We start from the raw sequence: 16,294 nt of genomic DNA, 5'->3' as shown, positions 1-16,294 counted from the left end.
GTCATTCTCTACTCCATAGTGAGTTTGAGGTTTGCATGGATTACATGATATCCTGTCTCTAAAAACTAAATCAATTAACCAGTCAATAAATCACAGTTGTGCATGGTAGCTCATACCTATAATCTCAGCACTCAGTACTTAGGAGGTTGAGGCAGGAGGACTTCCATCTATTTGCAGCCAGCCTGAGTTACACAGTAAATTCCGGGACAGCCTAGGACAGAGTCAGACTTTATCTAAGAGAAAGAAAAAAATGTTGATTTGAATAAAACCTAATATTATTGCCAGGTGTGTTGTGTATGACTTTACTCCTAGCACCCAGGAGGCAGAGTCAGGCCAATGGCGTTCACAGCCAGCCTGGTCTACAAAACTAGTTCTAGGCCAGCTAGAGTTACACAGTGAGACCCTGTCTTGAATAAAAATGAAAAGCAAAAACAATGAGAAACACCAAAAATATTGTTAGATTAAATTATTTAAATAAATTGTAAGAATAAGATGAATTTTCCATTTATTTGATCTTGGTCCAAGAAGTATTTATGTTTTATTAAAGGCAAAGCTGCATGACCAGAGCCACCAGAAAAAAAACAAGAGTGCCATCTACTGGTCAGTATATTAGCTAACAGCATGGTGAAGCTTGAGGTTGTGTGCCTCAGGTATAGATTATATAAACTATGAAAGAAGGATGAAATAAAAAATTGAGATACATGGTTATGAAATTTTCTAGGAAACTGAAAAATATATACTCAAAAGTTCTCACAAAGTATATTGGTAATTGTAGAAAAAAATGGTATAGAATATTTTTTCAGTTCCCATGCTTCTTTTCCAGAGTAGAAATGAAACATGGATATCAACAACCATGATATATGCATATATATATGTGTGTGTATATACATATGTGCAGTATGTTTAGAATCATTCAATATTTCAAGTTATTTTAGTATGTTGAAATTTGCATCTTTGTAATGTGGTAGTCTAGTTAGGGTTTACCAAAAGGTCTTACACATACAACTTTCATTCTTATGTCCTTTCAGAAAAAATAAACAACAGTAACAGCAAGAGCAATAGTTAAGTTGATGTTATTTTTAGTTATTGTTCTTTTAGTTAGTAGAAAGACACTGCCATTAGTTCATCTCTAACACAAGAGTTTGGTGCACATCAGAAATAACAATGTAAAGACTCAAAATTTTGATCCTGGAATCATTTTATCACAACTCTAAAGAGAATTGAAGATCAAAGTCCTGAATCCACAAAAGGCAGTGGTTCTCAAAATGTCACTACTTTTGCAAGCCTATGTCTCCAAAATTTTCTATTATGATTCATAATAGTACCAACATCACAGATATAAAGTAGCAACAAAAATAATTTTATAGTTGAGGGCCACCACAACATGAAGAACTGTATTAAAGGGTCACAGCATTAGGAAGGCTGAGAAACCACTACACAAAAGGGAAGGAGAAGCTGACCACGTATGGTATTTTTAGCATTTCTAAAAATCAATTCAATGCACATTTATTGAAGGTTCACTGAAAGCATTGGAATAGCAGTGAAGATAAGCATTCAAGTTCCTGCCTTATGGGACTTATGCATTTTCTGTGTTACTTAAACAGTGGGGATTTTTACCTCTTCCCTTGATCATTTCTGGCAGTCAGGAACAAAGGAGAATTTCCATAAACCTGGAAAAAGGGCCTCAGAGAATCCGAAGGAAGCCTTGGGGAGGGTGGAGATGTGTGAGCCAGTGGTTACATTGTAAAAGGACACAACCCCAGCCTCATAGTCTAGGAAAACTCCCACAAGCTGGCCTTCTCACTCAGACAAAGGGGAGTAGGAGTGGAAGTGGGAGCTACAAGGCCATTCTCTTCACACATCTTGATGGTCCAGAATTCCAGCTCAGGCTTCTTCTTGTCAAAGTCCCTCAGCACATCCTCTATAAAGACTCCCACATCCCAAGTGCTTGCATTCTCAACAGATACTTCGAAGTAATCTCTTCCTAAAGTAAATTTTTCACTGCCAAATCTCTTAGCAGAAGCTTCAAACTTCTTGTGACATTGTCTGTAAATCACTTGTCTTTGATCTTTAGACAGAGTTAGGTCACGATGAGCTGTGCTGGGGTCCAGAGTCACACTGAATGTAAGACAACCACAACCAGTCTTTTGTGAGCTGAAAACACAATACTTTACAAAGAATCTGTGCTCAAATCTGGGCATAATTTGAACATTTAAGCCCTAGCTATGTAAACTAAAATAAAATACCTATAAAGGGAAGGTCATTATGCCTATTGTAGACATCAACAAGGAGAGTTAAATAAGTTAATGTTTGTCTATGGTACATGCCTATTAAGCAGTGGCAACAATACCATCAACCCCAACATCTTGGGTCATTCAGAGATGCCAAGGATCAGAACTATTTATGTCATTCTGGTTCTATTATGCCTCAAACCCTGCTGAATTTGGAACTTTTAGGATTTCTGACATTGATCATAGAGCATAAAGGAACCCTTTACACGAACACTATCTCAAAATAAAAGAAAAGAAAACACAAATAAGCAGAAAGCACAAGTAAAATAATCTCCAGCCGAAACAAAACAAGTAACTTTCCCAAACTTTTATTGACAAAGGGTTTTGAATATTGTTATCATGGACAAGAAGCTATAGGACGTAGCAAGCACTGAGCAACAGTACTGAGCAGGAAGCTTATTCACTGGGATCAGTAGCACTTCATTTTGTCTTGTATCTAACATGTGCATTCATTATCTGAGAAGAGTCCCTGTCTTAGTTAGGGTTTTTCTTGCTGTGGAGAGACATCATGGCCACAACAACCCTTATAAGTGAAAGCATTTTATTGTCATGGTTCATTTACAGTTTCATAGAATCAGTCCATTACCATTGTGGTAGGGAACATGGAAGCGTGTAGGCAGATATAATGAGGGAGAAATAGCTGAAAGTCCTACGTCTTGCAGGCAACAAGAAGTCGACTGACAAACTGGGCAGTATCCTGATCATAGAAAAACCTCAAAGCTCACCCCCACAATGACACACTACCTCCAACAAGGCCATACCTACTCTGGTAAAGTCACACTTCCTAATAGTGTCATCACTCCCTTTGGGAATTATTTTCTTTCGAACCACCCCATTCCCTAAAATCATTTCCAGCATACTACATATCGATTAGTTACTGTGTGTGGTGTTTGAGTGAGAATGGCCCCCATAGATTCATATATTGAAATATTTGATCCCCAGTTGGTAGAAATGACCTAGTTGGAGGATAGGCTTTTGTCGCGTCTGCTGCGCGGCCTGTGTCCGAGAACGTGCGGAGGGTGTCGGGGATTGACAACACAGAGACTCGTTCAACGATGTAAAGAAAACTTTAAGCAGGCTCCAAAAAGGTTCAAGAAAACTTCCCAAGAAAGGCTCCCACCAGAGAAGCTTCTGCTCTCTCTTCTCTCCTGGCTGGTTCTGCTCTGACCCTAGAAACTGATCTGGGCGTGGCAGAAGAGGCGGTTAGTCTCTGGACAAGGTCGAGCTCAGGGTGGTTTCTGCGGGCAGGCCTTTTCCAGGAACTTAATGCCCTCAGGCATTGTATTGTTTTTAGTATACATTGTCTTACAGCTGCCTACTCCCAGGCAGAAGGGGAAGTGGGTCTCTGCTCAAGGTCTGGTGTTCCCACAATTCACCCCTTTTTATTTTTAAATGAGGCACTCCTGGCTTAGGTCAAGTAGGGTCACCCTCCCTTTCCCGTCCTTGGGGGACCTTGAACCCCTGTCTTAGGCGGGAGGGGTCTTCCCCACAGGTGGCCCGTCATCAGAGCACCCCAACTTTAAATCATCTGTAACCAACCTTCATGGCTATCGGGATTGCCATGGGCTAGGCTAAGCAATACTTGGTTACGGATCTCTTGCCTCTGGAACAAGGCACGTTTGAGCCCGGCATAAAGCCAGAATGCCTACCGCCACTGCCACCATTTCCAGGACCCCCATTGACATAGCGCCTCTCCATCACCGTACCCATCACCAGATCTGGGCCATAACATTCTACCAGCCTTCGTCTGTTACAAGGGTAACCCACACGTGATTTACATTCTGTTACAAGGGTAACCCGCATGTGATTTACATTTACAATTTGATGAAGTTTACAATTGTTCCAAGATCTGCTCAGGAAAGCATTTAGAAAGTGCACTTGCACAGATACATTAGGTACAATCATTGATGTTACACATGTAGCATTATGAAAAATATGAACAATAGGCTTGTTGCACTATCCACAGAGCACCAATTTGTTCCTGTGGTGATGCAGTTTGTTGATTTAACGTCAGCTGATTATGCGACTTGAGTCAAAGTCTCCTTTTTGTCGCATTAGGACAAGTTGCATCTCTCTAGAAAAATACACTGGCCTAGTCGTGATTCCAGAAACAGGAACCATCAAGTCTGATATTTCAAGTGACCATGTCCTGTTCAATTACTGAAAAGAGGCTTTTGCCCCTCATCACAGTCCATACGAATGTCCAAAGGTTTTAAATGGGTCCTTTTTTCTCTATTGGCTTCATGATGAAAACTCATGGGTCCGGAAGGTTGATGCAGCAGGTCTGTTGAGAAACTGGAAATCTCGAACCGACTGTTTTCTTTCTTTCTTGGGCTCTAGATTCGATGACAGCAAGGGTCAGGAACACTGATTTAGGAGATCTCACTCAAACTGGCTTAGGTAGGCTCCCATGGTCTCAGGTCCAGTTTTTCTCTGCTCCATGTCGAAGCTTTTATTCTTTTCCTACAAGAAAACACAAACATGCCCTCGACCCCAAATTAGGGTCTTCTCCACTGTTTAGTGCATGGATGTCTCCATTTGACCTGAGCAATGGTTGCTCAAGTTCCATCATGCCAGAATCTGTCTGAAGCTCACTGGCATTCACATTATAAAATTTTTAAATGAGGAGTGTATTATTTGATGAGTCATATGGGGACTGGGGACATTATTCCCCCTTTTTTATTTTCTAAAAAAATTTTTTTTGAACTGTTGAAGCTGGACCATAACAGTAGAAGGATTTGTCTACCCTCCTTGGTTAACTATCTAGGTAAATTGGGATTACTACTTAGATTATTTGTAGATGCCCATTAAAAAGGACATATCCATTAAATATTTCCCAAAAACTTCTGAAAATCACTCAAAGATTGTAAACTATAATGTGTCCAAATAACTTTTGAAAATTATTTGAAGTCTGTGAGCAGTCTTTCCCAATCTAACCTGTAGAGCTCTCACTAGCTGACAAGGCCTCATTTGCATCTTAAATTTTTCTGTTAAAACATTAACAGACTGGCTGGATGTTCCTTTTGTCTATATTTAAAGCAATCTAGGTAGCTTCTTAACTATTTTTGAAGGGATTTAAGTATCCTTTTAATCATATAAGCAGTTCACACTCATGCATTCACAATCACATTTCATACATACCGGTGTGGCCACACCATACATTCAGAACATACATGCATCTTTCAGTCATCCTTTTTCCCTAGGTCATGATTAGTCTGTTGCAATGAAGCTTCCTTAATTGAAATCTATGTAAAAGAACAACTCCAGCCAATCCTTGAACTAAGAGGTTAAAAAGTCCTGTATGTTCTCTATCATTCCTCCATTTGAGCTACAGTCATGGGGTACAGCTGTACCTACTCCTTGTAACTGTAGATGCAAGGTAGAGAGGCCAAGCTTTTGGCCAAAAGTTTTTAGAGATGACTCACAAAATAGAACTTAAATGTAAACAAAATTTTTCCATTGTATATACCTTTGTCTTTTCTTTTTCTTTACTTAATACCAGTACCTCTTTACTGTTACAAATTTTTTTTCACCCATTTTTTTTTTTAAGTCAGGGTTTCTCTGTATTGTTTGAGGCTGTCAGTCCAGCCTGGCCTCGAACTCACAGAGATCTGCCTGCCTCTGCCTCCCAAGTGCTGGGATTAAAGGCGTGTGCCACCACAGCCCAGCTTGTTACCAATTTTTTTTTTCTCTGTATTATTTGGAGGCTGTCTTGGAACTTGCTCTGTAAACCAGGCTGGCCTTGAACTCAAGAGATCTGCCTGCCTGTGTCTCCCGAGTACTGGGATTAAAGGCGTGTGCTGCCAACGCCCGGCTATTCACCCATTTTAATCCAACTTTCAACCCAGGATGTTCCCTCATAAAGGCGTGTTGGGATTAAAGGCGTATGCCGCTGGTATTAAAGGCGTATGCCGCTGGCAATCTCTTGGGTTTCCCTACTTCTTGACCCTGGTATCAGGCTTAGGAGGGGGAAACTCAGAATGTCTAGTTTCTGACTTTTTAATCTCATTGGCGGCAGCCGCTCCCAATGTATTATTGGTGTTTTAAAATTTGATGAACAGGGAGCTGGAATGACTAACTGGCATCAACATGGGGGGGAATACTCACCAACGCCCATATTTCCCTTACCTGAGTGTTCAGCAATGGTTGGATCATCTTTATCATGGTGAGCATTCCTAGTATCCGGAGTAGTATTGGGGTTGACATGCCTGATGCACCGTTCGGGGACCCAAATGGGCTTCTCACTTCCTGGAGGGAAAACACAAACAGCCCCTCGGACCCTAGCTAATAGGGGGGTGGGTGGCTGCCATTTTCCTGTAATTAAGTCCTTCCATCTGACCCATCCCAAGGACTGGGAGGGTTTGTTCCAATGTCTCTCCATAGCAGACAAATTATTATGGTCTATGGTCAAAAAATTTAAAATGTAAAGTATGGTGGATAACTGAATATTGGGGGAGGTAACATACTCCCCCTTTTTTATTTTCTTAAAATACTGTTTGAGAGTGGCATGGGTGCGCTCCACAATAGCCTGTCCCGTGGGGTTGTGAGGAATACCAAAAGAATGGACAATGTGATGTTCCCTGCAAAAGGCAGCAAAGCGATTGCTGGCATAGGCAGGGCCATTGTCCGTTTTTAGGGCATCGGGTACGCCCATGTAGGCAAAGGCCTGCAGGCAATGAGAAATAATATCTTTAATCTTCCTTCTCTCCTGAGTGGAGAGAAGCAAAAATCAGTTTAGAATACGTATCCACAGAGACATGCATATATTTTAATTTCCCTGCCTGTGGCAGGTGAGTGACATCCATTTGCCAGAGATGGTTGGCCCTGAGGCCCCGGGGATTTACCCCCTCATTGGGAGAATTATGATAAGGGGCACAATCAGGGCACTGAGAGGTAATCTGTGTAGCTATGGATAAGGGGCACCCAGTGTGAAATTTAATGGAGCGGGCATTTAGATGATACCTCTCATGGAGCTGGTGGGCCAGCTGCTCCTGAGTAAATAAGACCCTAGGGCGGGTCAAGGAGTCAGCAATTTCATTGCCCTGGGCAAGGGGTCCTGGAAGGTTAGTATGTGCACGAATAAATCCCACATAAGCAGGGTGGATGCGCTGCCAAATAAGATGTTGGAGCTGAACTAATAAGGAACGAACCTGGGAGGTTGGAAGAACATATGGAGAAGTTTCTAAAGGTCTAACAATGTTGGCAACATAAACACTATCAGTATATAAATTAAAGGGCTCTCCCTCAAACATTTGGAAAGCCATCAAGCAAGCAAACAACTCGGCGGCTTGTGCTGACATCTGTCCTGTGGGTACCCTACTGAACGAGTTCCAGGACAGGCTCCAAAACAATACAGAGAAACCCTGCCTCGAAAAACAAAAACAAAAACAAAAACCTCCAGCCCATGGCATGATGCTGCCCACATTCAGAGTGGATGGACCTTCCTTCCCCCATTTACTTCACAGGGAGAAACTGAGAGACTGGTGTTGTTTGCAAAGACATAGCTAATATAAGAAAAGCAGGACCTAGATAGGTCTGTACAGAGCTGTGCATAGTATGAAAAACATGCTATATAATAAACATGCTAAGAAGCAAGAGTGTGACAGCTCCTCAAAACCAAGTGAGCAACCAGATCTTCAGATGTGAGTAATATCCTGGAGCAACTGTAGAAACCAGAAAATTTAAAACGGACCATTTCTTGGATGTTTGAATAGAGAGGGGAATAGCTGTGCATAAGTGATCTGATTGGGGAAAAGGGAAAAGGGGCTCTTTGGGGAGGGATGAGGGAGGTAGATCCAGAAGAGGAAGGGAGGATGGCAAAATGACAGTAAAGAGGTCTTACAAAAGTCAAAAGGAGTCATACCATTAATTATCTTTAATTAAAAAACCCTGTAATATAAGTAATTCTGTGTAGAAGTATAGATACATAGTCTGAGTGAACTTTTCTCATCTCTGTTGACAATGTTTCCTTCAAAAGTCAGAATAGTCTAATAAAACCCACAATTCCAGACATGAGAAGCTCTCTTGAGTTATTGGTCAGGGTAGGCCAAAAGATTTCCAAAGCATGCAGCCTATTGCTGTTGCCCTTTGTTGTTCCCCACAGGTGCAAGGTAAGTCCCTATTGTTGAAGGCACCATGAACTTCAGACACAGCGATCAGAGGCCCTGGTCTGCAACTGACCTGACTGCCTCCTCCCTAAGGACTAGCTTGCACAGTACCAGAAGGTGTCATGCAAGCTTACAAAGGAAGGAAGCAACCAACAACCAGCTATGATGCCTCTGAACCAAAACAATGACCAACATTGCACAATGACCATAGGGTGTAGTAGTGGCACATACACCTTGGTAGTAACCAACAGCTCTCTAATTGGACTTAAGACCCATTCAACAACAGGGAAACCATGCCTAGTACTGGAAACTCAGCCAACTACTCAGTATTAGTGAAGTCATGGACCTCACCAATTTCCATATTCCCTTACCATTGTCTTCTCACTATGAGAATCAAATGCCTTGTTTCCAAACTCCTAGCCCACACCTTTACCTGTAGTATTTTCCTGGGTGAGCCCTGACAGTTTTCCTCCAGTTCTTGAATTTGGCTTTCAATTTTCTCATACTTCTGCTTTAGATTGGCCTCATAGCCCTTCAGTCTCCCCCGCACCTGTTCTTCTTCATTCTCCAACCTCCAAAAGTAAGACTTCTCTTCTTCACGTAGAAAACTCTGGAGATTATTAAAGCTAGACTGGATTCTTTGCGTCCGATCCTCTATGGCAGCCTAGAGTCAATGAAAACTGATTAAAACATGGGAACACAACCATCTTTGAATTAACCACCAACTGGATAAACAAAATGTGATATAGAAAACTCAACAAGGAGGAAACTTGACATCATGCTAATTGAAATAAGTACAAAACTTGGGGAATAATACTTTTACAATTCTTTTACTCAAATCACTGGCTGCGGTAAATTTCATAGACACAGATCACAGTGGTTATCAGGCATTGGGAGACAGGAGAATGGCGGTTCCTGTTTCAGTTTGAAACTTAGAAAAATGTTCTGGAGATGAATATGGTGATGGTTATACAACAGCAGTCACAAAAAGCTCTAATGTCCTCAGCTGTATAGTGAACCATGGCAAATAGTTAACCAAGGCAAATCTAATGCTACGGACATATCACCATCACCAAGCCTCCCCCCCCCCCACCCCCAAAAGAAAGGAGGATCAGCTACACTGAGGTAAGTTCCCAATGAGCCACTCAAGCTGAAAGAATGCTTTAAGTTCCTACCTGGCACTCAGAGGTTGGTGGAGATATTATCCCTAATTCCTTAATTAATTTAATTCCTGATTACTTTTTCTTCTGGTTCAACCACGATATGGGAGAAAGGTGGGGTGGGAACTCTGGAAATTTGAATTACAGAAGCAGGGCATTGTTCAAATACTTTACCAGTTGTAAGGGGAAACACAAATTTGTATCTGATGACTGAAAAGGTATCCTTGAGGCAGATGGAATTCCTTGCAAGCTGTGAAGAATATCACTAAGAAGAATTGTAAGACAACTACACTGGTACAGGAAACATCTCGATTCCTGGAAAAGGAGGTACTAGTGTGGCTGGGTTTTGATAGGGCTGGGGACCATTACCCAGAAGCCCAGGGTAATGGTCCCCAGCCATTTTGACTTTCACTTTGAAGTTGAGACTTGAAATGTCCATGAATGCTCTCTGAAGCTGCTTCACTGACTACCATGCTGTGATAGAAAGGTCATTGATTTAAGATGAATGGACATTGTATGTAGGAGACAAGCACAGCTTTAGCCTTGATACAGATGAGGTTTTCCATGTATCGTAGATACAATTGGTTTCCTTCATTTCCCACAATCCAGAAAGAAGGGAAGTAAAGGAAAACATATTCAGGAAGTTCAAGTTATACATGGGTATGTAAAGGAAGCTGAGGGACGAAATGGCACTAGCTGTGGAAACTGACTAGAGAGTAATTGTTAAGTCTCAAACCCAGGGTAATTGGCTAACTGGGGTGCCTATTTAACATATCAAAGTGGACCTGGCCTCCAGGTTCTTCTAGCATCCCTCAATCTCTACCTGTTACAGGGTCCTTTTGGCTGGCGTATCCGCCCTTACCCTAAACTTCTGCAACCCAGAAAAAAGGTCATATGAGAAATGTTCATGTGGATTCAAGTTATATACAATCACAATGACAAGGCATGCCTGGAAACACTATCTGAATAACAATTATAAGATAATGGGAAATCTGAAATAAACCCACTCCTATTTACTACACCTGGGAGGGGCAGGAAAATACATTCCAGGAACAATCCTGTGTGGAGTGCTAAGGTCACAAGACTCTCACAAATGCTTAGTGTTATCTTACAAGTACTCAGAATTCTTCTTAAACAGCATCATCCATGGACAGTGTTCCACCACTCACTCAGGCATCAACTTTCTCACTTGCTATGATTGTCAGAATTCAGCTCTTGACCTCACCAGGCCAGAAACCAGTCTTTGAGAGAATTCAGCAAGCACTCCAGGTTGAGTAACATGAGGGCAGAAAAGGAAACCTATGTGATTTCTGAGACACGGGGTTATTGCTGTGAAACCTGCAGACCACTGTCAGAGGCCTCCACCATAATTTAGCCATAGCACCATCACCCTTCCCTCATAGGGAAGGCGTGACTCCAGGCTACATTGCAGAAATACCACTCTTAAGATAGGAAGCAAGTTCCGAGAAAACAGACTTATGGCTTATCTGCCTAGTGTAAATTACCAAACCACTAGGGCGTAGGCTTGGACAATAGAGGGTAGATTGTGAAAGACAGGTTACCAGAGGACACAGGAGGACCCGCCCCTCCCACTGACCTCTTGCCCTGCCAGCTTCCTTGCAGCTGCAATACACCCCCCCATTCCTCTCCCTCCTCCCTTCCCCCATATAAATCCCTTTGGGATGAAATAAAGGTTGTCACCTTGATCAGATTCCTGTGTTGTCATCCTTTCTCGTATATCCTGTCCCCCATCTTTCTCCTAGGTGTCTCCCAGTCCCCACGTTGAATGTCCCATGGGTTGGGGCAGACCACAGCTGCAGATCATAGGGCTTCAGACATTTCCATGGCTGATTGTGGAGACTGCCTACATGTCTGAAATACCTTCTTTCTGGAATTATATATAATATCCATTACTTAATGAAAAAAAAACAGATAAAAAGGGAAGGGCATGTCTGCCCCTAGATACAGTACAGAAGAAGGTTTAATGTGGATATGAGAAACTGTATAACAAGAGGCAGAGACATCTAGGAGAGTCCAGAATGAACATGATCCATGTGATGGATCTTGTGGAGAGCAAGAGAGTCAAGAGAGTAGAGGGTGGACAAAAATATCCAGGCAACCAAAAAGGTTGCATTATGTAGGGATAAACACAAATATAAACTGGCAAAATATAATATAAATTATATAAAACTATTATATAATTATTAAATTTAATATAAATAAATTAAAATATAAACTGTCTGATGCTCTAAATAAAATTGGCTATTGCATGAGACTTTAGTCCACTTCGTTTTTAGGCTCCATTCTTCCAGGTTCCACCTCTCTCACAACACGGACACTAGAGTACCAGGTTAATGCATTTAAAATGTGAAACAAAGTGTGCCACAGAGTAAATCAGTATTATTGAGTATTAAAGATGAAAGTCTTGAGGCTGGAGAGATGGCTCTACAGTTAAGAGGGAGCACTGCTCTTACAGAGGACTTGATTTTGGTTCCCAGGACCAAGGTGGTTCATAGTTACCTGTCACAGTAACTCCAGGAGATCTGAAGTCCTCTTCTGACATCCTTGGGTACCTGAACTCACACACACATACACACACACACACTTAATTTTTTAAATAAAATAAAATATTTTAAAGAATGAAAATCTGGACCACATACTAGGTAAAATGGGTATGAGACAAGGGGTAGATATTGGTATGGTACACCTAAGTATGGTGGTAACAAGTTCATATCTTAGAAAGGAGGCTAAGTCCGAGGAAACTGAGAAGCCAGTTTAGCTTCTGACTGGATTATCAGAAATCCCATCCAAATGGGAGGACTTGGTGACAAAATTTCATGGATGTGAACAACTAGGCTATGAAAACAGTACTGTGTTCTTTGGGTTTCCTCTGTATCAGTGACAACGAGCCATCCTGTGTTTCTCCCGGGCTTCCTCTATGCCTCGACTCACAACAACAACAACAACAACAAAAATCAACGAACTTAGATTCTTACCTTCCAGGTATTTATTTCATCTGTCATGAGATATATCTGAAATTTGTGATCTTTTTGGAGCTCATTCGGTTTTGTCACAGTATTGTCAAGCTTTTCCTAATGGAAAAATAGATTCATATCAATCTTGTTTTCATTTTAAAGCAGGGTTTGATATGGCCCAAAAGATCTTGATCTCACTGAGCAGCCAAAGATGGTCTTGAACTTCCTGCCTTCACTGTCTGAGCACATGGAACATACATGCACCACCATACCCTGCTTTATGCAGCATTGGTGAACATTGAACTCAGGGCTTTGTGCAAGCTGAGAAAGCACACTGTCAACCTAGCTACATTCCCTCATCCTCAAATTGATTTTCCACTAAACACTTAATATGCATCTCAGTACTCTAAAACATGGTAAAATCACAGTGAATAGCTACTGAACTTTTAACAAATCTCTCAGAGGGCATGCTGAAAGTTGCATATATGGTAACTTACTGAGTGCCTTAGCAATCCTCACAGTTGGTAGGATTCTTAACTTTGTTGCTGTGCTATGGGGAATGAGGCTTAGAAAGGGGTCAAGTAACTCGCCTCAGGAGCCATAACTGGGAATTTCAAGAGTAAGTAGAGTTTGGAGAAAAGAGGGGTCTGGAGGATGGCACCAAGAAACCAACTTCAAGGAATTAGTGTCCTTGTCAAGCTTCTCTCCCATTCTTAGGTTAATTTCCAATGTGGTTTCTCATATTTTTACTGAGAGCAATTTGAGGCTACCAGAAACTGCCAGTAAGGATCAAAGACAAAATAGTTGACTTCAATCCTCTGTAAATTCCACAGATGTGTTTGCATTAATTTCCAAGGGATCTCACAGAAAGAGTCTGTGGCTGATTTAGAAAAAACACACTATTGCCTTTGCTATAGTCACATGCTGTTCTAAACTTTATATAGTGTAATAATATCTATTAAAAAATACAACCCACGGCATATGTGCTGTGCTGAGGACTTCAATGCTATCACATCTGTTTACAGATAGAAATAACAAGATGGGAAAACTTTAAGCAAATTAGCACAGTTATCTATCTGCTCAGTGCCCAGGTTAAAGCTCCACCCTGTCAGTCTGCCTCTGTGACTGGTCACTGTCATCCTGTTTTGCTCCTTTTCTTACTACTCAGTGGAATAATTCTCCAAATAGCCATCTCTGCATTTCAGTTGTTCATGGGAGGCTAAAGAAGAGCCCTGTGTGCTGAGTGGCAGTTGGCACTGATCTAATCCTTAGGAAAGACCTGAGGCCTTTTATGAGACTGTGCTTCATGGAAGAGAACATGAGGAACCCACACCTAGTATGTCTTCCTGCAAGTCACAAGAATGGACTAGGATCAAGACAGCAGTCAGGTGTGGTGGTATATGCCTTTGATCATCACAGCACTGGGAGACAGAAGCAGGGAGAGCTCAAAGCCAGCCTGGTCTACATAATAAGTTCCTGATAGCCAAGGGCTATGTAGAGAGATCCTGTCTCAGAAAAACAAAACAACAACAAAAATCAAAAAACAAAAGGACTGACCCTGTCTCTCCACAAGTCAGAGGAGAAGGCCCTGTGCTCTCAGAGAGGACCTAGGCCATCCTCCCTCCACATAAATACCACAAGCATTTATTTTCAGATCTTTGATTCTTCAGGAATTTTGTTTGAGCCTGCCCTCTCACACTCTTTATTATGAAGATTATTTAAAAAGTCCCCTTGATGTTTTTATTTTACAGCACCAGATCTCCTCAGTGTCTCTGGCCCTTCACTTTCCAAATGAACAGTCCTCCATAGTACGTACCACTTGGCCTAGGATTTAGAATTGGAAGTGGTGGGAAGGGTCTGGGCTTTGGCTTTCTTTCCTGTGTAATCACCTCCCTTTCCTCCACAGGACTGCTTGGCTTGGCCATGATAATCAGGAAGCTCCTATGGTATGGCTTTGCTTGGGTAGAGTCTCTCCTACAATCTTGGTGGGTAATGATGATGACGATGATAGGCTTTTATGTGGGTCCTGGGATCTGAACTTGAGTCCTTGTTACACAGCAATTCTCATAAGAGAATGGACACTTTTAGGGGTCCCCAACCATTATACTCACCTTATAGCCCTGGTACTTATCTTCCACAAGAGCCACAGAGTGACCTTTGTGCTGAGCCTGCCAATTATAGCGTCAGCAGAGGAGCTGACCCTCATCTTCACAAAAGAGATCAAGCTTCTCATCATGATCCTCACACAGCATATCATCATCTTTCCCTTCCATCTCCTTGATGACATCAATTATGTTTTCCAGCTCCTTGTTGGGCTGGAGGTTCTCTAAACTAAATGGACTCCTACACAAAGGACAGTCCAGCATTATCTTCAGTTCTGTCTTTGGGATGACTTTGTTATAGTAGCTCTGTATGCAGGATTTGCAATAGCTATGTCCACAGTTTATACTCACTGGGTGAGACATTAGTTCTTTGCAGTTGGAGCAAGAAGAGACTTCTATCATCTTTAGTGTGCTAAAGTTTAAGCCCATGACTTTTCCTGAGAAGTTTCCAAATAAAGCAAATAAAAGTGAAGAAATAATTTTCACAATGCTAGATGTATAGCTCACCTAAACTCAAGTGCAGTCACTGGCAGCTACTGCTTTTGGAGGTTTGAAGTCTCTAGAAAAGAGAAACAGATTGGAATCGAGAGGATGCAAAAATGACCATGGTATTTACATAATAGCTACTATCCCCTTTGGCCATTTACATTCAACCTAATAAAAGTGTAATCATTTTAAAGTCCAGTCTTATTGGACACAGTCCATTTTCCTAATTGTTACACGAAGCTGGTGATGACATGATAACCCAGACACAGAATAGTCCATTTTTGTCCAGTGTTCTCTTGTGCCATGTGCTGAGAAAGGCAGAGGCAAGACTACTTCTTCTCAGAAGCTGAACTTAGCTACAGAGTGTAAAAAATTTTCCCATTCTAATGAGCTCAGGAATAGTGCCATAGCTGTCATTATTTACAACTGTTGGGATATTCAACCTCTCTACCCAACCATATTTTGGATTAGAGATGGATTAGTTGCCTGATTGTCCCCTCTATGTATCTTCACTGACCTCCCAGCTCTAGCCCTGCATGCATCCCATACCCAGTGTCCTAGCCTAGTCTGGCCAGCCCTACCTTTGTCACAATCACCCTCTAAGCTTCTACCAGGAAAGGCCCTGTCTGCCCCTGACCCATAGGCTCCTCCCACATCACATCTGGCTTCTCCACTCAGATAGATCCTGCACATCCTTCTCCATGGTCTAGACTGGTAGGTCTGCCTAAGCTGTCCCTTCACATACACTCCTCGATACCCAGATCTATCCCCCAAATCCAGGATTGGACCAGGACATATCCTGCATACCAGCTCAGTCCGTGTGTCCATTTGACTTCATTTCATCTAAACTATATCCAACCTCTAGGCCTAACCCAACACACACATTCTTTCATCTGCCTGTATCATACACAGACCTAACAAAAAAAATTTCACATACCCAGATCACATTGCAAAATTGCAGATAACATGGAACATCAAGGCTGTAACTCCCCACCCCCCAAAATCTCACTGTTCATGGATAAATGTTTGCCAATGAAATTTTCCTAACTGAACCTCTAGACACAGAATTTAAAAGAACAATCATGAACCTTATCATAGAATTAAAGGGGTTAAAAGAAAAATGAAGAAACAGCTCAATGAACTTAAAGAGCAAGACTTGGAGAGAATAAAAGC

The 16,294-nt window shown here is 41.7% G+C and overlaps 1 protein-coding gene across 1 annotated transcript; it reads right to left on the bottom strand.

The window, feature by feature from the left end:
• Window positions 1-1,613: 1,613 nt before the first annotated feature.
• Trim38 (tripartite motif containing 38) lies at window positions 1,614-15,064 on the bottom strand. Its single transcript, XM_040756199.1, is given in 6 exon segments — window positions 1,614-1,695; window positions 1,697-1,796; window positions 1,799-2,118; window positions 8,767-9,062; window positions 12,555-12,650; window positions 14,645-15,064. Coding segments are annotated over 6 exon segments (1,314 nt in total).
• Window positions 15,065-16,294: the final 1,230 nt, after the last annotated feature.

The sequence above is a fragment of the Mesocricetus auratus genome, unplaced genomic scaffold (genome assembly GCF_017639785.1).
Source record: "Mesocricetus auratus isolate SY011 unplaced genomic scaffold, BCM_Maur_2.0 Super-Scaffold_100013, whole genome shotgun sequence".
Lineage (NCBI taxonomy): Eukaryota > Metazoa > Chordata > Mammalia > Rodentia > Cricetidae > Mesocricetus > Mesocricetus auratus.
This window is presented reverse-complemented; position numbering and strand designations above follow the sequence as displayed.